The following is a 25,675-nucleotide window of genomic DNA, read 5'->3' on the forward strand; positions in this document are numbered from 1 at the left end:
TTGATTTAAAGAGTTAATGTAAGTGTTAAACACAGTTCCCAGCACATAGTAGGTGCCATGTAAATATTAGCTATTATTAGTATTACCATGTTGAAGCTCACAACCAGTATATAAAAAGTCTTGGTTTATATATGTCTTCTTCTCTAAACAGGAGTTCCTGGAGGATAAAGATCATTAATTCAACAGATTTACTGAGACATACTGTGTACCCCGAGCTGGACCAGATACCAGGGTAAAATGGTGAACAATATACAGACCTTGTCTTAGTCATTCCTGCACATGCACTGATTCACTCTGTACCAGGCAAAAAGCAGATGCTCAAAAGAGTGTTCCCTAAGTCAATAAGTAGCTGAAAATATAGAAAAAAATAAATAATGCTGAAAAGATGAATCATGCCCCTACTAGATAATTAACCAGGGAAATGTAAAACCCTAAATATGTGTACTAAGTGACCTGTTTGTCAAAAACTGAGTCTAATTTGCAACTAATTACAAAAATTTTTAAAGGACCTTAGAGAAGCTGAAGCACTCTGTATATAATGCAGATAGTGAAAATTAAAATAACCAAATTATGAAACTAACATTTATGGATCCCTAAGGTATGTCAGTTATACTACCAGGAGTTTTGTATTAGTATTTGCTTCATCAATAAATTACCTTATTTAATTCTATTAAAGAAAAAAATAAGGATTATCAGTCCCATTTTTCAAAATAACAAAATTGAAAGTCATTGAGTGACATAGATGTGCTAGTAAGTGACAGATGTGTGTGTGATTCAAACCAAGATCTGCTAACAAGTGGCAAGCATGTGATTCAAACCTTGTATTTTTTGTCATTCTTTACAAACTTCCTTATGGTACAAACTTTAAAAATTACTTGTTTAAGGATCAAAATTAATGAGGTTACATATCCATAGAGGAAACCTGACTTGGAATTTTTCATCTCATTCCCAATTAGCTGTGTCTAAAATGTTTAATTGTGCATAACTTTTTAAATGCTTAACACGTAAAACATAACTCTAATATTATCTCAGACACTTTAGTTCAATTTGCTCACAAGTTAATTTTTTTATTATGTTAAGGGCTGTGACAAAATCTATTTGAGTAAGAGAGGAAGAGGAAAGTAAAGCACTTAACTATAAGAAGATTGGCTGAAGCCTTTCACAAATATGAACAGAGTAAAAACTGTGAATTTATGTTAGCTTTTAAAATTAAGTTTCAGACTTAAGAAAATGAAGATGGGAGAAAGTACTCAGCTTCAACGGGTAATAAGGTATTTCCATGGAATGATTTTTTATTCAGTATCATAATGGGTGCAGGAATATTTGTTGCTCCTAAAGGGGTGTTAAAATACTCTTCACTCAATGTAGGAGTCTCCCTAAGTATTTGGGCTGCTTGCGCCATAGTGTCTACGATGGCTGCCCTTAGTCACGCAGAGCTGGGGACCACATTCCCTAGAAGTGGAGCACAGTATTATTTCCTCAAGAGATCTCTTGGACCCTTTATTGTTTTCTTCTATCTCTGGATTAATCTATTTAGTACCCCAGCAGGAACTGCTGCACGTGGCTTTTTACTAGCAGGGTATATAATGCAGCCTTTCTATCCTGGATGTTTTGTTCCTGAGATGCCAAAGAACAGTTTAGCATTGGCCATTTTATGGTGCTTGGGAATTCTGAATGATCGAGGAGTGAAGGAGGTGACTTGGTTTCAGACTGTCAGTACAGTTGTGAAAATGACAGTACTCTGCTTCATATCTCTAACTGGATCGTGTTATTTGTGAGAGGAAGAAAAGAGAACCTAGTCAGGTTTGAGAAAGCTTTCGATGCTGAAGTTTCAGATGCCTCACAGATTGCTGAAGCCTTCTTACAAGGATTATATGCATATTATGGCTGGGGAGTCCTTGTTCGAATAGCAGGTAAAGTCATTATTTTTAAATTATAAAAAACACCACCACGCTATAAACATACAACGGTTAATCAGCTTAATTCTAAGAAAGAAATACTACATTGTTTTAATATAATGTGTTTCTCTCTTGCTTTTATCAGGTGGGTGGGTGGAAATGCATTAAACTCTCTACAAATGTGTCTTTCCAGCTTTGGAAAGTGAAATATTTTCCAGGTGTTTACAAATTAAAACAAGTAAACACAGAACTGACACAGCGTAAGGACTCCAAGACAATTGCAGTTTTTTACTGAACAAATATTTTAATAGTCTACACTTCGTAGTTATAACAACCCTCATCAGAGAAAAATTTTAAATACAGAAGATATAAATTAAAATAAAGATTATGTGTAACCAATTATCTTGTATGTACACACATGTGGGGGTCACACTGCACATATACTCTTATAACTTTATTTTACCTAAAGCACATAGTGAGAATTCAAAATATTATTAAATATAAATGCTTTTAAATGAATACACAGTATTCTATCATATGTAATTTGACCATTTTTCAAACTTTTTCCCATTGTTGGATCCCAGAGTTGTTTCTAGTTTTTCATTTTAAAATTTTACACTCACTGTTCCAATCACATCCTTTTATGTAAATCTTTGTGGGTTTCTCATTGCTTTATTAGAAAAAATCTTGAAGTAAAATTACTAAGTGAAGCATACAAATATTTAGAAATGTCTTGAGGAATATTGCCAAATTGCCTTCCAGAAAGGCTTTACAAATATATCTATCAGTGTGAATTAAAGTGACTAGACTTGGCTTCATCAAACTTGTTCATTCTTTAGTCACCTAGAGTTGTGAAAATCAAATTTCAGTGTTATAACTCATTTTTTCTTCAATTTCTAATGGGAGGGAAGAGTTTTGCAAATGTTCATGACCATTTGTGTTTCTTCCTTGTAAGACAGGTAAATGGTTTTCCCAGTTTGTTGTTTGTTTTTTATTTTGTTCATAAGATTTTAAAAATTTCAGTCTTAAAGACTAGAATTTATTTATGTTTATTTAGTTATTTATATAATACCTATAAGTACCAAACTATCCATCTTTTAATTTTTCATTGTTTTCATACTTGAAAAGTCTTTCCCCATCTCAAGGTTTAGATAAATATGTATCTGTGATTCTTTCTCTAAATCTTTATGGTCTTATTTTGCATTTTACTTTTTAATACATATGAATTATTTTGAGGGAGCTGCATACTGTGAGTTAATAATATAATTTTGTATTTTCCAAGTAAACATATATGTCAATTTTGGTGTTGGCAATATACACTCAAGTTTAATTTAAGGTTTAACTAGTCTAGAACCTTAATCCAAGGAGTGAAAAGAGCAGGAGAGTCTACCCTAAAGTCCTAGAATATTGTGACCAGATTAACAGATGAGCTATTCCAGCCCTTCACTAACACGTACTTGTAGTTCTATTGAATACAATGATGGCCGTAAGGTAAGGGAAGATTTGCTCCAGTCCTCCTGGCCTAGAATCCAGGTTTTCTGTTATTTTCTTATCCAAAAAAGCTCATGTTGAGTATATCAGAGATACAACATTAAAACCCAGAATTTAGCAAAATTCTGTTGCTACTAGAATCAATAATTTGCCCAAGCTTGGTAAATAAGCATTCAACAAAAATGAACTCTTGCTGTGTGCAGTCATTTCTTTTACTTATTATGTGTTATATTGAAGCCACTTTCAAAGATTATATAATTAGCCATTTTTTATGTGTGGCACTTTTTTTTGCAGGAGAGCTGAAAAACCCTAGTGAGAATATCCCCAAATGCGTGGTTACTGCACTTACCCGTGTGGCACTGATCTACTTATTGGTTAACATTTCCCACCTAGCCGTCCTGATGCCAAAGGAAATCATGTCCTCAGGTATGGCTACACAGAACCAGAGGAAAGACACTCTGTTTCATTCTCCTGAATAAAGGGAGTTTCTAATGTACAGTGGATTTTTTGCATACTTTAAGAGAATTATGCTAAATTAGTTCATGTCTGGGTTATTTATTTATCTATTTATTTAAAGGTAAAAGTTCAAAAGGTCAAGCAATCTCTTTTGAGCATATAGTAAAGGGTGAAGTCTAGGAGCAAAAATATGGAAAACACCAAAAATTATAAAAGGAAAAAAAGCAGAACACAATGGAAAGAATAGAATAGAACAGAATAGAATGGGATAGAATAGAATAGAAAATATGAGAATACTTATCAAAATCCCTTGGGATGTACTTAATAAGGTGTATATGGGTGCTCTGGGATAGCATTTGCCTCCAGGAAATATAACTCATACTTTGTCTCTAGGCATATCCCCAAAATCTATACAGAGCTTGAGTACTTAACTTTTCTTATTACTGAAGTAGAAGTGAATCCTTCCACAATATATATATCTATATAGAGATATATAATTTCAGTTTACCATAAAAATGATTCAAATTTTCAGAATTTTTAAGAATTACTACTTTATAGTAAAGAAACTGATTTTTTGCTCTAAAATTAGACAAACTGAAAGAGCCTCAATTCTCAATTGAACTTAATATATCTAAACAAATATATTAATAAAGTATATATTTTTAAAACTTTACATTTCCAGTTATCATAAGGCCCTAAAGATAAAAGAAAATCAATAATAGGCTCTCATTAAAAAGAAAAAGAATGAAAAGAAAAATAAGGCCTATACTACATCCAAGCTTGAGGCTCCTCAGTTATCTCAACTCTAAAATGACACTATTTACAATAGCCAAGACATGGATGCAACAACCTAAGTGTTCATCAACAGATGAATGGATAAAGAAGATGTGGTAGATAGATAGATAGATAGATAGATAGATAGATAGATAGATAGATAGATAGATGATAGATAGATAGATAGATAGACACACTGGAATATTATTCAGCCATAAAATAGAAGGAAATATTGCCTTTTGTAGTAACATGGATGGACCTAGAGATTATCATACTGAGTGAAGTAAGTCAGACAAAGACAAATATTATATGATATCAGTTATATGTAGGATGTAAAACTCAATACAAATGAAGTTATTTTACAAAACAGAAACAGACTCACAGACATAGAAAACAAACTATGGTTACCAAAGGGGAAAGTGGGGGGAAGAATAAATTAGGAGAATGGTATTAACAGATACACATCACTATATATAAAAGAGATAAACAACAAGGATTTACTGTATAGCACAGAGAACTGTATTCAATATCTTATAATAACCTATAATGGAAAAGAATCTGGATATAAAACTGAAGTAACAAAAAGTAACACGATATTCTAAATCAACTATACATTAATTTTTTTAATATAAAAAATAAAATGAGATGAGTATATTATTTGGTCATATCACTCAGTAGTAGTAATAACAAATGTGAAAATATATGTGAAGGCACTCTGGAACACCTATTGCAAAATAATATTCTGCTTCAGATAGATCACAGATTAATTAAAACAGCCATATATTTGAAATAAAAAAACCTAATTGCAAAAATCACCTTTCAGATATTGCAGCTTTTTTCACTTGGTAAGGATTCAGTAACTCTTGGTTTCAATTCTCATGTGAGTAAAATAGGGAGAAAAGTTGTTGCCCTTTTTATTGCATAGCATAATTAGAGTAAGAAAAATCACTTTACAGAATCTACAAAATCAAGTTATGTGAATTATAGTGGTTAAAACACAAGGAAAAAATACTCTGTGGTGATCCTAAACATCCAAAGGAAAGTAATATTTTTCACTGAAATTAGCCCTTTGATGTTAGAAAATAAAACCTGCAACTTCCCAAATTTTATAGAGTAGAAAGATAGTAAATAGTTTCATTCACAAAAATTTTAGACAAGACATGTTTACATTAGTAGACACAGTTTGAGTCAGAGGGTGAAAACCCACAGAACTATCTTCTTAATGTAGTGAATTCAGTAGGACACATACAGATAAAGCCCATATCTTTGCCAGCCCGAGTTTGTGGTCCAGTTTGGGGTTATCATCAAACCAGTCAATTTTCAACAAGTATGCCCTTGAAATAAGAGTGTCAGAGAGGAGCTAGATAAACTCTTCACACATCCCTGGCTGACTGGGGAACTGCAGGGGAAGACCACGAGAGTCAGGCAGTAAGTAAAAGCCAAAGCAACTTGAAAACTGGCTGAACTTTGAATGTGCTTCCCAACACACACACAGATTGACTGTGAAAGTATGGAAGCCTTATGGATTTGAGATGTTTGAGCATAAATTCTGCTCAAATCATTAACTGACCACTAAGCTATGCAGCTAACAGTAGCAACCTCTAGGAATCCAAACATGAAAATTAAAATTAAAATTAAGAATTAAAATATGAGAAGACATAGTAGCTTCACACCATGAAGAAAACAGGGTTTATCAGTCTACCAGGCAAGTTACAAAAACAACAACAACTCAGGAAAATGTATGAAGAAATAATGGCTTGGGAATTCTGAAAACTGATGAAAAACATTAATAAATAGATCCAAGAAACTCAATGACCCCACAATAAATACAAAGAGGATCAAACCTATACCTATCAAAGCCAAATTGTGAGAGCCAAAGCAAAGCAAAAGAGAAAGCAGCAAGAGAAAAACTACTCATTGTATACAGGGGAGTGATAATACAATGAACAACTGACTTATTTTTTAAAATGGAGGCCAAATAGCAGTGGAATGACACACTTAAAGTGCTGAAAGGGAAGAAAAAAAAAAAACCTGTCAACCAAGAATATGATATCAAGTGAAAATATCCTTCATAAGTGAAGGCAAAATAAAGACATCACCAGAGAAACAAAAACTGAGAGAATTCATTGCTAGCAGACTTACTGAAGGAAATTCTTCAGGCTGAAGAAAGTAACTTGAATGAAAAGGAAGGAAGAAAGAGAACCAGAAACAGTAAGTACATGGGTAAATATAAAAGACTCTGTATGTGTGTATACACATTTTTCTTTGAATTTAAAAAAAAATACCTAAGATTATTTTAAGCAATAACTCTGAAACTTAAGTGTAGGGTTTATAAAATGTATAGATTTAATATATATGACAATAATAGCACAAAGAAAACAGAAGGAAATGAGCTATAGTGGAGCAAAGTCGCCATATTTTACTGAAATTAACTTGAAATTGATTTTGATGAATTTAAAGGTGCATGTTGTAATTACCAGACCAACCACTAAGAAAATAACTCAACAAATCAACAGAGGAATTAAACTATCACATTAAGAATATCTGTTTAGGAACTTCCCTGGTGGCATAGTCATTAAAAATCTGCCTGTTAATGCAGGGGACATGGGTTCGAGCCCTGGTCCGGGAAGATCCCACATGCCGTGGAGCAACTAAGCCCATGCACCACAACTACTGAGCCTGTGTTCTAGAGCCCACAAGCCCCAACTACTGAGCCCGTGTGCCACAACTACTGAAGCCCACACACCTAGAGCCCGTGCTCTGCAACAAGAGAAGCCACAACTATGAGAAGCCCGCACACTGCAATGAAGAGTAACCCCCGCTCACTGCAACTAGAGAAAGCCTGTGCACAGCAATGAAGACCCAATGCAGCCAAAAATAAATTAATTTAAAAAAAAGAATATCTGTTTAGGTAATTCCCTGGCAGGAATGGTTAGGACTCAGCACTTTCACTGCCAAGGCCTGAGTTTGATCCCTGGTTGGGGAACTAAGATCCCACAAGCCATACGGTGCAGAAAAAAAAAAAAGAATATCTGTTTAACACTAAAGGAGGAAGTAAAGGAAGAATAGAAGAACAAAAAGACATAAGACATAAAAAACAGATAGAAAAATGACAGATGTAAATACAACAATATCAATAATATTAAATGAGAATAAGTTAAACACTGCAATAAAAAGGCAGAGACTGTCACACTGGTTAAAATCATCAATCCAACTATATGCTGTCTAAATGAGACACACTTTAGATTCAAAATCACAATTAAGTATAAAGTAAAAGAATGGAAAAATTTATACATGTAAACATTAACTGTAAGAAAGCTAGGAATAGTAATATTAATAAGAAACAAAATAACTTTAAGACAAAAAGATTGCTAGAGACAAAGAAAAGCATTTCATAATGGTAAAAGGGTCAATGTATAAGGAAGATGTAATAATTATAAATGTATACATGCCTAATAACACAGCCCCAAAATACATGAAGCCATACTAATGTAATTGAAAGGAGAAATAGACAATTCAGCAACTATAGTTGCAGATGTCAGTATATCACTCAATAACTAGATAGAAAGTCAATAAGGATATAGAAGATCTGAGCAGCACTATCCAACAAACTGATCTCATTGACATTTATAGATGACTCCACCAAACAGAAGCAGAATATACATTTATTTCAAGCACTTATGGGACATTGTCTAGGATAGACCTAATTCTAGGATATAAAACAAGTCTCAAAAAATTTGAGAAGATTTCTATCATACAAAATATTTCCTGCAACAGCAGCAGAAACAAAATAGAAACCAACAACAGAATGTAATTTGGGAAATCCCACATATTTGGAAATTAAACAACACACTTCTAAAAAACCCATGGGTCAAGTAAGAAATCACAGGACTCTCAACAACTATGAAGATTTATCCCTGATTGAAAGCTTACAAGTTAGTCTGGCACAGTTTCAGGGAGGCTGGAAATGGAGACAAAGACAATTTATTTTTTCATAACAATAGCAGTACCTAGAATGTCATTTTTATGCTGGTTCCCGAAACTCAATTCCCACAAGACAGAGCAAAGAAGGCCAGGTGATACTTCCACATGACAGTAGAAGATCCCCAAACTTAGGGAATCCAAATCTTTTATAATATCTTTTATAAGTCTTTCTTCAGAAGGTAGGTTCCTGGAATGGCTCTAAAAGACAAAAGATCATTATTGTCCTTCCATCCCCATATTTTTCAGAGTCTAAATGTTCCCTCCTGGGCTCCCACAATTGCCACTGTAAGAGAACTTAGCAAAGCAGGTACTCAACCAAGCATTCATTATCCTTGTAATCTATGACCATGTCAATCCAACAAGAGAATCCAGGTGCATGAACCAAAATTAATTTTGAATCCTCTTGGCTTCCTTATGGTCAGCTGCTGTCCAGAGCTTATACCAACCAGGTGAGATTGGGGTTGCTGTGTGAGGAAAAGAAGAAGCATAAAATCCAGCAGTGATCAGGAAAGCCTCCTGAGTTTTCAAAATAGGTCTATATAACTTCCTATCCTATTCTCCCTGATCATCACCCAGGAAGCAGCCAAGAGTAGAGGATCACTCTCTAGGGATGGTTATATTCAGTGACCAAACTACCTGACCAAGGTGCATGGACTAGAAGAATGTGAGGGAGGAAGAGTCAGAAATATTTCCGTGTTAATTTTTGAGGAAGCCATCCAAACACTAAACGATATCAGATGTATTCAAAAGCCATATATGAAAGATACATTGAATATCTTTGTCTCCAGCACATTGATGTGTCTTTGTGTTGTACACAACTGTCAGATTTTTGAATGGCCAAACACATAACACAGATTAGTTTCAAGGGCCACAGTAGTGTGGCCAGAGTGGGCTAATCAAGTTGGAATGGCAACACTGTAACCTGAAAAAGTGCCAATAGCTATCAGTTGTCACTCCCAAGAGAGGGTCAAGGTACAATGTAGTCAATTTCCCAGGAGTGAGCAGGGACAATATGTTGTGCAAGTGGCCTCCCTCACTGTGAACAAATGGTCAAATCTTGGCAGAAGTCACAGTGTGACTGTCACAGTGTGACACAATTGGTGTTAGCCTCTGTAGCAAAATGTGGAGTCCTTTTTCTTATGTCCAATGTATGATGGTAAATGTATTGCCATGTCTAGAAAGATGAATTCAGACATCAATCATGGCAATCTGGAAAGTGCAGTATCATTCAACAGCTTTATTCCAATTATTCTCATCAGAGAAGGGGCTCAGTGGACAGAACTTCAGGCTATTCTCATAGCCCATGCCAATTCCCCCCTTGATGAACCTTGCTATATTTCTAATGACTTGAACTATCATCAATGGCCTGGGTGCTTGGTCTGTCACTTGGAAAACTACAGACTGACAGATAAAGACACCCCTCTCTGGGACCATAAACTATAGAAAGAAATAATGGCTGCTGATTGAATAATCTGATGTTTGGTCACCCATTACTGAGTAGAGTATCCTTGTCTATTTTCCATTCTGCATAGCTGGTGCAAAGGTTAACAGCTGTAGCAGCCTAGTGGGCACCATAAGGTTTCAGCTTAGCTAACCTATCAGTGGACCATGCCCAGACATTTACAGGAACCCTTGTGAACCAGCAACTCCACAACTCAATGTACCCCATTGAACCAGTAACTCCACTTCAGTCAGCAAACTGGGATGTAGCTTATACTTTTTCATGCAAAACCAAAATGCCACTGGGCCAGGCTAGCTATGTTCTTGAATATGCCATTTCCATTTGATAAGAGAGATTTGTTGGGCTCTTCATACCTTTTTAATAATTGAATACAATTTGATTCATCCCAAAATGAGAATATTAGGCTGGAAAGTCACAAGGCCTCCATGAGTCAGGTGTTCAGTTTTACAATATCCCAGTAGCAAGCTAATATTTTTTTCAAAAGGAGTTTACCTGGTGGTTGTGTCAAAGAGGAAACAAGTCAAAAACCTCAAGGGCCACCTCCAGCTATAAGGTGCCTCTCTTTGCCAGGAAATGCAATAGAAAAAAATCATCAGTCACAGAGACTTCTAGGTCAAAGGAGTAATTATGGTTGTGGATCCTGAAAGGTAGAAAGTGTGCCATAGCTTGTTGGACAGCTTTCAATACAGCCTGTTGATTTGTTCCTCCACTCAAAGGATACTGATCTGTGAATTAGCTGATACAGAAGACCAAGTAGAGTGCCCAAGTGAGATACATACAATCTACAACACACAAAGTATCCATAAGGTGCTGGGTTTCCTTTTAGTAGTAGGGGACCAGAGACAATTTTTTTCTTGACTACCAGAGAGACTGAGTGTTGTGAATTTACCTACATGTTCCCCAGAAACCTTACTTGGCAAACAGTACCATAAATATTGTTGGGATTCATCAGCCTGTTGGTAGAAGTGTAACAATACCAACTCAGGTCTGTTTAGACTGAGGCTTTTGACTTGCCCACCAACTGGACATGAACAATACAGTATAAACTGTGGATATTGGATGGCAGACAATACAGTATAAACTTTGGATATCTTGCAAAATCCTCAACACCAACTGGTGACAAATATCAGGGGAGTTTAGGAATCCCTTGGGGAATACTCTGAAAGTATGTTGAGCAAGTGAGATAGAAAAGAAATGTTGGTAATGTTTGAGACAGAATACCAACCGGCATCAATCTATTCAGTAATTTTTTCCATTACAGTCACAATGTCTGGAATAACCACAAATGGGGCTATAGGAGCAACAATTGAGCATTTGGTAATAATCCACTGTAAAGCTCCAGATCCCAGTAGCTTTTGTCACTGGGCATAGTTATATTGAGATATTGCATCTTTTACCACGCCCCACCCCCTGCTGCCTTTAAGTTTTCAATCAGGTCTGTGATCTTTCTCCTACTGAGATTCTATGTTGTTTTGTTGAACCACACAAGGAGGAAGAAGGAGAGGGTTTGGAAGGAACATACATGTTTAATACTCTCCACATGCATCTCTACCTGAACAGGAGAATTGCCTCTGGACTTTTTGATCATTTATAGTACAAGCATCTAAAATATCAATACCAAAAATATATTCAACAGTGGAAGCCATGAAAATACAGTACTTTGAATTTGCCCAAAGTGCTTTATTCACAAAGGAACTTCTGTGGGTAGGGGGCTTCACTTCTGCACTGTGAATTCTATCCAGATCCCCTTAGCTGAATCTAGCCCTCACTCCACATTCCTGGGTTTGTCGGTACTTGGGAACCCATATCTAAAAGCCTTCATAAAGTTTCCCAGTATATTTGGATGGGTATAGCCTTCAGGGCAGGGAGACCTCAGTCACACCCCTAATCATCTTTCTCCTCAAGACACCTGAGGTTGAGGGAGAGAAGGGAAGAGACCATGGAAAAAGAGAGAGTGGCTTTGTGCCACTAAGATACATTTTTTAATCTCGAATTAACAAAACTGCCTCCAGAAGACAGAGAATATCTGAATAGATCTATATTAAGAAAACAAATTGAATTAATAATTTAAAATCTTCCCACAAATCAAATCCCAGGTCCCAGTAGCTTCTCTGATGAATTGTATCAAACATTTAAGAAAGAAATAATGCCACTCCTAAACAAATTCTTTCAGAAAACAGAAGAGGGAACACTTCCCAATTTATTTTATGGAACCAGTATTTCTATGATACCAAAGCCAGAATAATTCTTTTCACAAAGAAAGAAAATTACATGCAAATGTTATATACAACATGTATTGTTCTATGAACTACAATGCAACAATTCTTAAAAACATTGGTAAATTGAATCCAGCAACATATAAAAAAGGATTATACACCATGAACAAGTGAGGTTTACAATTGGTTAGTTTAACATCCCAAAATCAATTAATGTTTTACTAATATGGTAACTGACAAAGATCACATTATAATATTGAGATTCATAAAAAGCATTTGACAATGGAACACTCTTTCGTGATTTTTAGAAAACTTTGGAAAAAAAATAGGGATAGAAGGGAACTTCCTCATTTAGATAAAGCGAAGTTTAAATCTACTACTACTAGTCCTTTGTCTTTGCTACAATTACAATTTAATGTTTGCTAAGTTAATTAATTTAAAATACTATACAGTATCAACATTTTGTCAGTTACATAATTAGTGGCTTCCCTTTTTTTTTTTTTTACAGATATTGTTGCTGTCACCTGGATGGGTGGAGTAATCCCTTCATGCAATGGGCCATTTCAACTGGTGTTTCTTCGTCAATACTTAGCTCCCTTAATTGTACTGTATTTTCAACGTCAAAGTTATGGTATATGGCAAGCCAGGAGGGTCAGCTACCTTTGATCCTCTCAACTCTGAATATCCACTCTTGTCCAGTTGTAGCTGTGATTCAGACGCTCACCTTTTTTTTTTTTTAAACCTCTTTATTAGAGTATAATTGCTTTACAATGGTGTGTGAGTTTCTGCTTTATAACAAAGTGAATCAGTTATACATAAACATATGTCCCCATATCTCTTCCCTCTTGCGTCTCCCTCCCTCCCACCCTCCCTATCCCACCCCTCTAGGTGGTCACAAAGCACCAAGCTGATCTCCCTGTGCTATGCGGCTGCTTCCCACCAGCTATTTTACGTTTGGTAGTGTATATATGTCCATGCCACTCTCTCACTTTGTCCCAGCTTACCCTTCCCCCTCCCCATATCCTACAGTCCATTCTCTAGTAGGTCTGTGTCTTTATTCCCATCTTGCCACTAGGTTATTCATGATCATTTTTTTTTTTAAGATTCCATATATATGTGTTAGCATACGGTATTTGTTTTTCTCTTTCTGACGTACTTCACACTGTATGACAGACTCTAGGTCCATCCACCTCACTACAAATAACTCAATTTCATTTCTTTTTATGGCTGAGTAATATTCCATTGTATATATGTGCCACATCTTCTTTATCCGTTCATCTGTTGATAGACACTAAGGTTGCTTCCATGTCCTGGCTATTGTAAATAGAGCTGCTATGAAAATTTTGGTACATGACTCTTTTTGAATTATGGTTTTCTCAGGGTATATGTCCAGTAGTGGGACTGCTAGCTCGTATGGTAGTTCTATTTTTAGTTTTTTAAGGAACCTCCATACTGTTCTCCATAGTGGCTGTATCAATTTACATTCCCACCAACAGTGCAAGAGTGTTCCCTTTTCTCTACACCCTCTCCAGCATTTATTGTTGGTAGATTTTTGATGATGGCCATCCTGACTGGTGTGAGATGATATCTCATTGGAGTTTTGATTTGTATTTCTCTAATGATTAATGATGTTGAGCATTCTTTCATGTGTTTGTTGGCAATCTGTATATCTTCTTTGGAGAAATGTCTATTTAGGTCTTCTGCCCATTTTTGGATTGCATTGTTTGTTTTTTTGATATTGAGCTGCAGGAGCTGCTTGTAAATTTTGGAGATTGATCCTTTGTCAGTTGCTTCATTTGCAAATATTCTCTTCCATTCTGAGGGTTGTCTTTTCGTCTTGCTTATGGTTTCCTTTGCTGTGCAAAAGCTTTTAAGTTTCATTAGGTCCCATTTGTTTATTTTTGTTTTATTTCCATTTCTCTAGGAGGTGGATCAAAAAGGATCTTGCTGTGATTTATGTCATAGAGTGTTCTGCCTATGTTTTCCTCTAAGAGTTTGATAGTGTCTGGCCTTACTTTTAGGTCTTTAATCCATTTTGAGTTTATTTTTGTGTGTAGTGTTAGGGAGTGTTCTAATTACATTCTTTTACATGTACCTGTCCAGTATTCCCAGCACCACTTATTGAAGAGGCTGTCTTCGCTCCATTGTATATTCTTGCCTCCTTTATCAAAAATAAGGTGACCATATGTGCGTGGGTTCATCTCTGGGCTTTCTATCCTGTTCCATTTATCTATATTTCTGTTTTTGTGCCAGTACCATACTGTCTTGATTAGTGTAGCTCTGTAATATAGTTTGAAGTCTGGGAGCCTGATTCCTCCAGCTCCGTTTTTCTTTCTCAAGATTGCTTTGGCTATTCGGGGTCTTTTGTGTTTCCATACAAATTGTGAAATTCTCTGTGCTAGTTCTGTGAAAAATCCCATTCATAGTTTGATAGGGATTGTATTGAATCTGTAGATTGCTTTGGGTAGAGTCATTTTCACAATGTTGATTCTTCCAGTCAAGAACATGGTATATCGCTCCAACTGTTGGTATCATCTTTAATTTCTTTCATCAGTGTCTTATAGCTTTCTGCATACAGGTCTTTTGTCTCCTTAGGTAGGTTTATTCCTAGATATTTTATTCTTTTTGTTGCAATGGTAAATGGGAGTTTTTGTCTTAATTTCACTTTCAGATTTTTCGTCATTAGTGTATAGGAATGCAAGAGATTTCTGTGCATTAATTTTGTACCCTGCTACTTTACCAAATTCATTGATTAGCTCTAGTAGTTTTCTGGTGGCATCTTTAGGGTTCTCTATGTATAGTATCATGTCATCTGCAAACAGTGACAGCTTTACTTCTTCTTTTCCAATTTGGATTCCTTTTATTTCTTTTGCTTCTCTGGTTGCTGTGGCTAACACTTCCAAAACTATGTTGAATAATAGTGGTGACAGTGGGCAACCTTGTCTTGTTCCTGATCTTAGTGGAAATGGTTTCAGTTTTTCACCATTGAGGACAATGTTGGCTGTGGGTTTGTCATATATGGCCTTTATTAAGTTGAGGAAAGTTCCCTCTATGCCTACTTTCTGGAGGGTTTTTATCATAAATTGGTGTTGAATTTAGTCAAAAGCTTTCTCTGCATCTATTGAGATGATCATATGGATTTTCTCCTTCAATTTGTTAATATGGTGTATCACATTGATTGATTTGCATATATTGAAGAATCCCTGCATACCTGGGATAAATCCTACTTGATCATGGTGTATGATCCTTTTAATGTGCTGTTGGATTCTGTTTGCTAGTATTTTGTTGAGGATTTTTGCATCTATGTTCATCAGTGATATTGGCCTGTAGTTTTCTTTCTTTGTGACATCTTTGTCTGGTGTTTGTATCAGGGTGATGGTGGCCTTCTAGAATGAGTTTGGGAGTGTTCCTCCCTGTGCTATATTTTGGAAGAGTTTGAGAAGGATAGGTGTTAGCCCTTCTCTAAATGTTGGATAGAATTCACCTGTGAAACCATCTGGTCCTGGGCTTTTGTTTGCTGGAAGATTTTTAATCACAGTTTCAATTTCAGTGCTTGTGATTGGTCAGTTCATATTTTCTATTTCTTCCTGGTTCAGTCCAGGAAGGTTGTGCATTTCTAAGAATGTGTCCATTTATTCCAGGTTGTCCATTTTATTGGCATATAGTTGCTTGTAGTAATCTCTCATGATCCTTTGTATTTCTGCAGTGTCAGTTGTTTTCATTTCTAATTATGTTGATTTGAGTTTTCTCCATTTTTTTCTTGATAAGTCTGGCTAATGGTTTATCAATTTTGTTTATCTTCTCAAAGAAACAGCTTTTAGTTTTATTGATCTTTCCTATCATTTCCTTCATTTCTTTTTCATTTATTTCTCATCTGATTTTTATGATTTCTTTCCTTCTGCTAACTTTGGGGTTTTTTTGTTCTTCTTTCTCTAATTGCTTTAAGTGTAAGGTTAGCTTATTTATTTGAGATGTTTCTTGTTTCTTAAGGTAGAATTATATTGCTATAAACTTCCCTCTTAGAACTGCTTTTGCTGCATCCCATAGGTTTTGGGTCGCTGTGTTTTCATTGTCATTTGTTTCTAGGTATTTTTTGATTTCCTCTTTGATTTCTTCAGTAATCTCTTGGTTATTAAGTTATGCATTATTTAGCCTCCATTTGTTTGTATTTTTTACAGACATTTTCCTGTAATTGATATCTACTCTCATAGCATTGTGGTCAGAAAAGATACTGGATACTATTTCAATTCTCTTAAATTTAGCAAGGCTTGATTTGTGATGCAAGATATGACCTATCCTAGAGAATGTTCTATGAGCACTTGAGAAGAATGTGTATTCTGTTGTTTTTGGATGGAATGTCCTATAAATATCAATTAAGTCCATCTTGTTTAATGTATCATTTATAGCTTGTGTTTCCTTATTTATTTTCATTTTGGATGAACTGTCCATTGGTGAAAGTGGGGTGTTAAAGTCCCCTACTATGATTGTGTTACTGTTGATTTCCCCTTTTATGGCTGTTAGTATTTACCTTATGTTTTGAGGTGCTCTTATGTTGGGTGCATAAATGTTTACAGTTGTTATACCTTCTTCTTGGATTGATCCCTTGATCATTATGTAGTGTCCTTCTTTGTCTCTTGTAATAGTCTTTGTTTTAAAGTCTATTTTGTCTGATATGAGAATTGCTACTCCAGCTTTCTTTTGATTTCCATTTGCATGCAATATTTTTTTCCATCTCCTCACTTTCAGTCTGTATGTGTCACTAGGTCTGAAGTGGGTCTCTTGTAGCCAGCATATATACAGGTCTTGTTTTTGTATCCATTCAACCAGTCTATGTCTTTTGGTGGGAGCACTTAATCCATTTACATTTAAGGTAATTATCCATATATATGTTCCTATTCCCATTTCTTAATTGTTTTGGGTTTGTTATTGTAGGTCTTTTCCTTCTCTTGTGCTTCCTGCCTAGAGAAGTTCCTTTAGCATTTGTTGTAAAGCTGGTTTGGTGGTGTTGAATTCTCTTAGCTTTTGCTTTTCTGTAAAGCTTTTGATTTCTACATCAAATCTGAATGAGGTCCTTGCTGGTAGAGTAATGTTGGTTGTAGTTTTTTCCCTTTTATCACTTTAAATATATCTTGCCTTTCCCTTCAGGCCTGCAGAGTTTTTGCTGAAAGGTCAGCTGATAACCTTAGGGGGATTTCCTTGTATGTTATTTGTTGCTTTTCCCTTGCTGCTTTTAATATATTTTCTTTGTATTTAATTTTTGTTAGTTTGATTAATGTGTCTTGGATGCCTTGTTTCTTCTAGGGTTTATCCTGTATGGGAGTCTCTGCACTTCCTGTGATTGGGCAACTATTTCTTTTCCCATGATACTGAAGTTTTTGACTATAATCTCTTCAAATATTTTCTCAGACCCTTTCTCTTTCTCCTCTTTTCTGGGACCCCAATATTTCAAATGTTGGTGTGTTTATTGTTGTCCCAGAGGGCTCTGAGACTGTCCTCAATTCTTTTCATTCTTTTTTCTTTATTCTGCTCTGCAGCAGTTATTTCCACTATTTTATCTTCCAGGTCACTTATTCGTTCTTCTACCTCAGTTATTCTGGTATTGATCCCTTCCAGAGAATTTTTAATTTCATTTATTGTGCTGTTCATCACTGTTTGTTCGCTCTTTAGTTCTTCTAGCTCTTTGTTAAACGTTTCTTGTATTTTCTCCATTCTATTTCCAAGATTTTGGATCATCTTTACTATCATTATTCTGAATTCTTTTTCAGGTAGACTGCCTATTTCTTCTTCATTTGTTAGGTCTGCTGGGTTTTTGCCTTGCTACTTCATCTGCTGTGTGTTTCTCTGTCTTCTCATTTTGCTTAAGTTACTGTGTTTGGGGTCTCCTTTTCACAGGCTGCAGGTTCGTAGTTCCTGTTGTTTTCGGTGTCTGTTCCCAGTGGCTAAGGTTGGTTCAGTGGGTTGTGTAGGTTTCCTGGTTGAGGGGACTAGTGCCTGTGTTCTGGTGGATGAGGCTGGAACTTGTCTTTCTGGTGGGCAGGTCCACGTCTGGTGGTGTGTTTTGGGGTGTCTGTGGCCTTATTATGATTTTAGGCTGCCTCTCTGCTAATGGATGGAGTTGTGTTCCTGTCTTGCTATTTGTTTGGCATAGGTTGTCCAGCACTGTAGCTTGCTGTTCATTGAGTGGAGCTGGGTCTTGACATTGAGATGGAGATCTCTGGGAGATTTTTGCCATTTGATATTACGTGCAGCTGGGAGGTCTCTTGTGGGCCAGTGTACTGATCTTGGCTCTCACACCTCAGAGGCACAGCCCTGAAGCCTGGCTGGAGCACCATGAACCTGTCATACAAGTGACTCAGAATAAAAGGGAGAAAAGAAAGAAAGAAAGAAAGAAAGAAAGAAAGAAAGAAAGAAAGAAAGAAAGAAAGAAAGAAAGAAAGAAAGAAAGAAAGAAAGAAAGAAAGAAGAAGATAAAATAAAATAAAAGTAAAATAAAATAAAATAAGGTTTAAAATAAAAAATAAAAAATAATTATTAAAAAAAAGAAAGAGAGAGCAACCAAACCAAAAAACAAATCCACCAATGATAAGTGCTAAAAACTATACTAAAAAAAAAGGACAGACAGAACCCTAGGACAAATGTTAAAAGCAAAGCTATACAGACAAAATCACACACAGAAGCATACACATACACACTCACAAAAAGAGAAAAAGGGAAAAAATATATATATAGTTGCTCCCAAAGTCCACCTCCTCAATTTGGGATGATTCATTGTCTATTCAGGTATTCCACAGATGCAGGGTACATCAAGTTGATTGTGGAGATTTAATACGCTGCTCTTGAGGCTGCTGGGAGAAATTTCCCTTTCTCTTCTTTGTTTGCACAGCTCCCAGAGTTCAGCTTTGGATTTGGACCCGACTCTGCGTGTAGGTTGCCTGAGGGCGTCTGTTCTTCGCTCAGACAGGATGCGGTTAAAGGAGCAGCTGATTCGGGGGCTCTGGCTCACTCAGGCGGGGGGGGAGGGAGGGGTACGGATGCGGGGTGAGCCTGCGGCGGCAGAGGTCATAGTGATGTTGCACCAGCCTGAGGTGCGCCGTGTGTTCAATCCGGGGAAGTTGTCCCTGGATCACGGGACCCTGGCCGTGGCGGGCTGCACAGGCTCCCGGGAGGGGAGGTGTGGATAGTGACCTGTGCTTGCACACAGGCTTCTTGGTGGCCGCAGCAGCAGCCTTAGCGTCTCATGCCCGTCTCTGGGGTCCGCGCTGATAGCCGTGGCTCGCGCCCGTCTCTGGAGCTCCTTTAAGCGGTGCTCTCAATCCCCTCTCCTCGCACACCATGAAACAAAGAGGCAAGAAAAAGTCTCTTGCCTCTTCGGCAGCTCCAGACATTTTCCCGGACTCCCTCCCGGCTAGCTGTGGCACACTAGACCCCTTCAGGCTGTATTCATGCCGTCAACCCCAGTCCTCTCCCTGCGATCCGACCGAAGCCCAAGCCTCAGCTCCCAGCCCCCGCCCGCCCCAGCGGGTGCGCAGACAAGCCTCTCCAGCTGGTGAGTGCTGCTCGGCGCCGATCCTCTGTGCGGGAATCTCTCCGCTTTGCCCTCCGCACCCCTGTGGCTGCGCTCTCCTCCGTGGCTCCGAAGCTTCCCCCCTCTGCCACCCACAGTCTCCACCCGCGAAGGGGCTTCCTAGTGTGTGGAAACCTTTCCTCCTTCACAGCTCCCCCCAACTGGTGCAGGTCCCATCCCTATTCTTTTGTCTGTTTTTTCTTTTTTCTTTTGCCCTACCCAGGTACGTGGGGAGTTTCTTGCCTTTTGGGAGGTCTGACGTCTTCTACCAGGATTCAGTAAGTGCTCTGTAGCAGTTGTTCCATATGTAGATGTATTTCTGATGTATTTTTGGGGAGGAAGGTGATCTCCACGTCTTACTCTTCTGCCATCTTGAAGCTCAGATGCTTATCTTTGCCTCCATTTTAATTATTCCCTCAGACTTAATCCCCATAAACTACGTGGGATTCACAGATTGGATTCAACTTGGGCTAATGATGATGGGCTTATTTAAACTGAGATTCCAGGAGCCCCACCTATCCAGACCTTATAAGGTAAATCAAACCTGAAAAAAGTTCCCTTCACCTTTCTAAAGAGCATTTTGTACTTTTACTTTTTTCTTACATCTGCATGTAAAATCTTTCGAGCCCATTTTAGGAACATTTGATCTAAAGAATAGGTTTTATAGTTATTGGTTCATAAGCTTCTTAGACCATTTTCAATTTGAAATCTCAAGAGAGAAAGCACAGGACTGGTCCTTGCTAGTAAAGGCAGAGGATCCTTAGGCTTTTTTATATTATAATACAACTAGTGAAATTTGAGTCCAAAGGGACCATGTGTGGGGTGTATAATGTTTGTACTAGATCTCAGGGGAAGAGATGGACCAATGTCCTTGGCCAATGATTATTTGAGTGTCCTCTTAATGGTACCACCTTAGATAACCCTGTAGGCTTGCCTAGGACTTTTCAGGCTTCTCAACTCAAATGTCTATAAGTGTATAAGTCTCCAGCTTTAATGGCCAATATAGAAGAGCTACACTCTAGATATTTGTGAAGGAGTATAATTGCAAACTCATTCATCTTTCAAAAGCTTACCTCAGAGGCAGAATATGTATGAAGGATTGATTGAGGGATAAGTATTCTGTCAATTCCTCAAACCACCAAAATCTCTCTCTATATTAACTATATCTGAAATGCTTCATAGCATTTGGAAGAATTTTTCCATAGCCTGTGGAAGAATTTTTTTCTTCTAATTGTTTACTACAGCCCATCCATCTATATTGTGGAGTTAACCAATGTTGTGTTTAACCAAACAACCTCTGGCAACTCATTCCTATACTTAATGAAAGGAGATTAAGTGATATATTTTTACGTTATGCAACTGTCTCTCTAAATGTAGACCATTGAAGAAAATTCTTTCTAATATTTGTATCAGAAATACTTGTGTTTCTAGGCAGATTATTTAGTTTTCTTTACAGACACTGACACTGACAATCAGCCTCTACTATACCGGCACCAAATTGAACCTCGGAGACAGAGTTTGGGTGAAGTAGAAAAGAACAGCTTTATTGCTTTGCCAGGCAAAGGGGACCACAGCGGGCTAATGCCCTCATAGCTGTGTGTGCCAACCTGGAGGGGTTTGTGAGAAGTCTTATAGTCAAGGGGTGGTGTTGCTGATAAGGATCAGGGTACCTGCAGGGCATGAATTCCTTCAATCCAGAGATCCTCTGGCATCAGGTGGTCTTGTGATTCTCAAGGTTATCGAACTGTGACCTCCTCTCTGGAATGAAGAATACTTCATCACGTAGTTAACATCTTCCATTTGGTGGGGGGTTTTAGTTCTGCAGAAGAGCTCAAAGATATTGTTATGTATATCCCTTGAGGGGGAACCAGGACCCTGCCCTAAGGTTGCACTATTGTTTCTTTTTTTATTATTATTTTTTACTGAACTATAGTTGAATTGCAATGTTGTCTTAATTACTGCTGTACAGCAAAGTGACTCAGTTATACATATATATACATTCTTTTTCATATTCTTTTCCATTATGGTTTATCACAAGATATTGAATATAGTTCCCTGTGCTATAAGGTAGGACCTTGTTGTTTATCCATTCTCTATATACCAGTTTGTATCTGCTAATCCAAAACTCCCACTACTACCCTCTCCCACTCCCTCCCCCTTGGCAACAACCAGTCTATTCTCTATGTCCCTGATTTTGTTTCTGTTTCCTAAATATGTTCATTTGTCTCATATTTTAGATTCCACATATAAGTGATATCATGGTATTTGTCTTTCTCTTTCTGACTTACTTAGTATGATAATCTCTAGCTGCATCTATGTTGCTGCAAATGTGGTATTATTTCATTCTTTTTTATGGCTGAGTAGTATTCCATTGTATATATGTACCACATCTTTAACCATTCATCTGTTGATGATCATTTAGGTTGCTTCCACGTCTTGGCTATTGTGAATATGAATAGTGCTGCTATGAACATAGGGGTGCATTTATCTTTGTGAATTATAGTTTTGTCTGGATATATGCCCAGGAGTGGGATTGCTGGATCATATGGTAACTCTATTTTTAGTTTTCTGAGGAACCTCTACAGTGTTTTCCACAGTGACCATGCCAACTTACATTCCCACCAACAGTGTAGGAGGGTTCCCTTTTCTTCACAGCCTCTCCAGCATTTGTTATTTGTAGACTTTTTAATGATGGCCATTCTGACTGGCATGAGGTGGTACCTCATTTTAATTTTGATTTTCATTTCTCTAATGATTAGTGATGTTAAGCATCTTTTCCACGTGCCTATTGGCCATCTGTATTTCTTCTTTGGAGAAATGTCTCTTTGGGCCTTCTTGCACTATTGTTTCTTGGCTGCCCCTCCCTTGTCTCTGCATCCCCTCCCTTTCCTGATTAGCAACTGTTTAAACCTGCCTTTTGGAACTCAGGGAAGGTCATGGGGGCTAAATGAAACCTATTTCCTACAAACAAGAACCAGGAGACAGAGAAAGGCTTTTGTGCCCAGGAGTCCCACGGGTTCTGCTTGGTTTCAATACTTAAGCTTTGTAAGATCATGCTTCCCTTTTCATGTAGGCTGCTAGAAAACTTAAAGCTGAATTAGTGGTTTGTCACTAACTTGTAAAATGGCTTATGGCATGCATATCTTGCTATATAGCTTTTATTATTCCTAGGCTTATAAGTTATTTTTAATGAGGTAGGTTCCAAACAGTCCTTGTTTTATCAATGAGCCGTATTCTAAAAGCAATCAAGGGGCCCCTTTTATGATGTATTAAGTTGGCCAAAAAGTTCGTTCGGATTTTTCCATAACATTTTATGGAAAAACCTGGACGAACTTTTTGTCCAACCTAATACCTTGTATAAGGTAAAAGGAGGTAGCAGAATACCCACAGGAATATCTCAGCAGTACACTAAGGTACAGGGGTGGACTAGAAAGTTAAAAAAGAAAACCAAGACAGTTTATAGCTAAGATTTTCAAACTATACTGTGAAAGAGAATAACTCTGGGATTTCTTGTATAAATTCAGATTCCTAGACATCACCCCTGAGGATTCTAATGTTTAGGGTGAGGAACAGAAATCGACATTTCAAAACTGAAAAAATGAAAGAAAATGATAATCTTACATCTGAGTCATTTAATGACTCAATAAATATGTACTAAGCAACTACTGTGTGGAAGACACTCCTCTAAACCCTTTAAAGCTATGTAGATAAATTGGCCATTAATTATGCCATCAGTAGTTTCATAGTCTAATAGGAAAGAGAAGAGAGTTACACAAAATATAGTAACAGGCAATAATCCAAAACATTTAATTAAGCATTTTATTGTTTGCAGGTACTATTCTTTAATTACATATAATAGTGTGTGTTTGTGTATTCTTTAATTGTCCAAATTAAGATATACAAATTTGAAAGGTATGCATTGTTAAGATCCATTTTAAGGGAAAAGTGAGAATCAGAGAAAGTGAATCTGAACCCTGTGGTCCTTTTACAATAAAAATATGCCCCAAATGAATTATATATATATGTTATATATTAGGTTGTATGTTAGGTTGAGGTACAGAAAATATTAATTTTGATATTGCCTGAAAATGGAAAAGTTAGAAAATTTTTATGGCGAAAAAATTCTTTAGGGTAACAGTCTGGAATGTTTCATGATGTTTTCATTCAAGAGCTCTGAATGGGCAAGTGGAACGGACTTATGAAAAAATCAAAGGGTCAGCAAATTGGTGAAATTATTAAGTAAAAGCCTTCAGTTCTGCTATTTCACACCCCAAGGAGATTCTCAGCAGATTATTTTCTCTTACATAAAAAGGAGGAAGACCTGGTAATATTTTTTTTATCAATAAAACCAACTTCCTCAGTAGTAAACAAATGTCTGTAGATAAAATGTTTTATGTTATTATTTGTAATAACCTCCAAGACCACTCTAATACAAATTTATGTTTGTTCTCAGGTACGTTTGCCATTTGTATTTGGAACCATGGCCATGTCTTTGTTCTTGGTTTTGACACCCATTATCAAGTCTCCTAAGATGTACCATATCTATGTTCTTTTTATCCTCAGCGGACTTTTGTTTTATTTGCCTTTTGTTCACTTTAATTTGGGTTCTACATGTTTCAACAAGATAACTTGCTTTTTACAGTTGTTATTAAAAGTTTCACCTGCTGATGACGTTGATGTATATATTTCAACAGAAGGAAATTTACAGAAAAATCCACCTACAACTGCAACCAAAAAAGAATAAATTATGCATATTTGACAAATGATTGATTTATTAAAAGCATCTTTCTCTTTCTTCTTTTTATGTATCAATTTCATATAATTTATTTTTCTGGCCTTTACACAAAATCATTTAATTATGTGTTATCATCAAGATTTTGATTAAAATTGTGTTCTATGACAGTCATGAGCTAAAGGATTACAAAGATAAAGTAAAATTATATTTGATCATACAAAATGAAATCGATGTCAAAAATGGGAAAATTTGCTTCCCAACAAATCTTTCCCTAAAGTGGACCTCTAGAGTGACAGTGCCTATGGACCGTGAACATCATGACATACACAGGCTGAATACTGTACTGTTGCCTTTCCACCCAGGCTGTCTGAGGCCCTCCAGAACCCAGTGATGTGGGCTGGAGACTTCCTTACTTTGTTTACGTCAGCTGGCTTTGAAGTGTTTCTCACCAGCCCAAGAAACGCAGGAAATTAGTTTAGCAGAGGGAAATAAACAGATGGACAGAGTCATTTATTTTTAGGGGAACTCTGTGCTGTTTGAATTAAAGTAATGAGCACTTTATGATACAGTGAAGCTCTTTTTGCATTTCATTTGAGTAATTCAAGATGTAAACAGAGCCCCATGGCAGATGAGCAGTATCAAACTTCCTCAGCTTTTGAATATTCTAATAAAGGATTGGGGAAGGGAACATCCTTCCTCTTACAGAAGTTAATAATAATAATAGTAATAATGATGGTGATGCTCTCAATAATAGCATCTTCTTATCAAGCATTATTATATACAAGCCCCATGTAAGACACTTCTGTATACGGTATCTTTAATCCTCATCATACCTCTGCATGTTCCTACTTAAAGATGACAAAACTGAGTCCCAGAAGCTGGGAAATTTGTTATGGTTTCAGAGCTGGTAAGTGGTGGAGCTGGGATCTGAACCCACTTCCCTGTTATTCTAAAACTCTTAACTCTTTCTGCTGCACCATAGACTGAGGAGGTTCTTCTGTCACCCATTCCTCCACTTCAGCATGTTTGCTTTGCTTTTATTTGAACTTAATTGGAAAGCATCTTTCTCTTTCAACCAGAATAATACTCCTTATA

At 36.8% G+C, this 25,675-nt stretch overlaps 1 protein-coding gene across 1 annotated transcript; it reads left to right on the forward strand.

Annotated features, from left to right (window-relative positions):
- Positions 1–1,307: 1,307 nt before the first annotated feature.
- LOC133077024 (solute carrier family 7 member 13-like) lies at positions 1,308–25,054 on the forward strand. The gene is given in 9 exon segments (XM_061171722.1): positions 1,308–1,761; positions 1,764–1,913; positions 3,684–3,815; positions 12,790–12,825; positions 12,828–12,988; positions 13,326–13,329; positions 20,224–20,378; positions 24,299–24,378; positions 24,943–25,054. Coding segments are annotated over 9 exon segments (1,284 nt in total).
- The last annotated feature ends 621 nt before the right edge of the window (positions 25,055–25,675 follow it).

Source organism: Eubalaena glacialis, chromosome 17, assembly GCF_028564815.1.
Source record: "Eubalaena glacialis isolate mEubGla1 chromosome 17, mEubGla1.1.hap2.+ XY, whole genome shotgun sequence".
NCBI lineage: Eukaryota > Metazoa > Chordata > Mammalia > Artiodactyla > Balaenidae > Eubalaena > Eubalaena glacialis.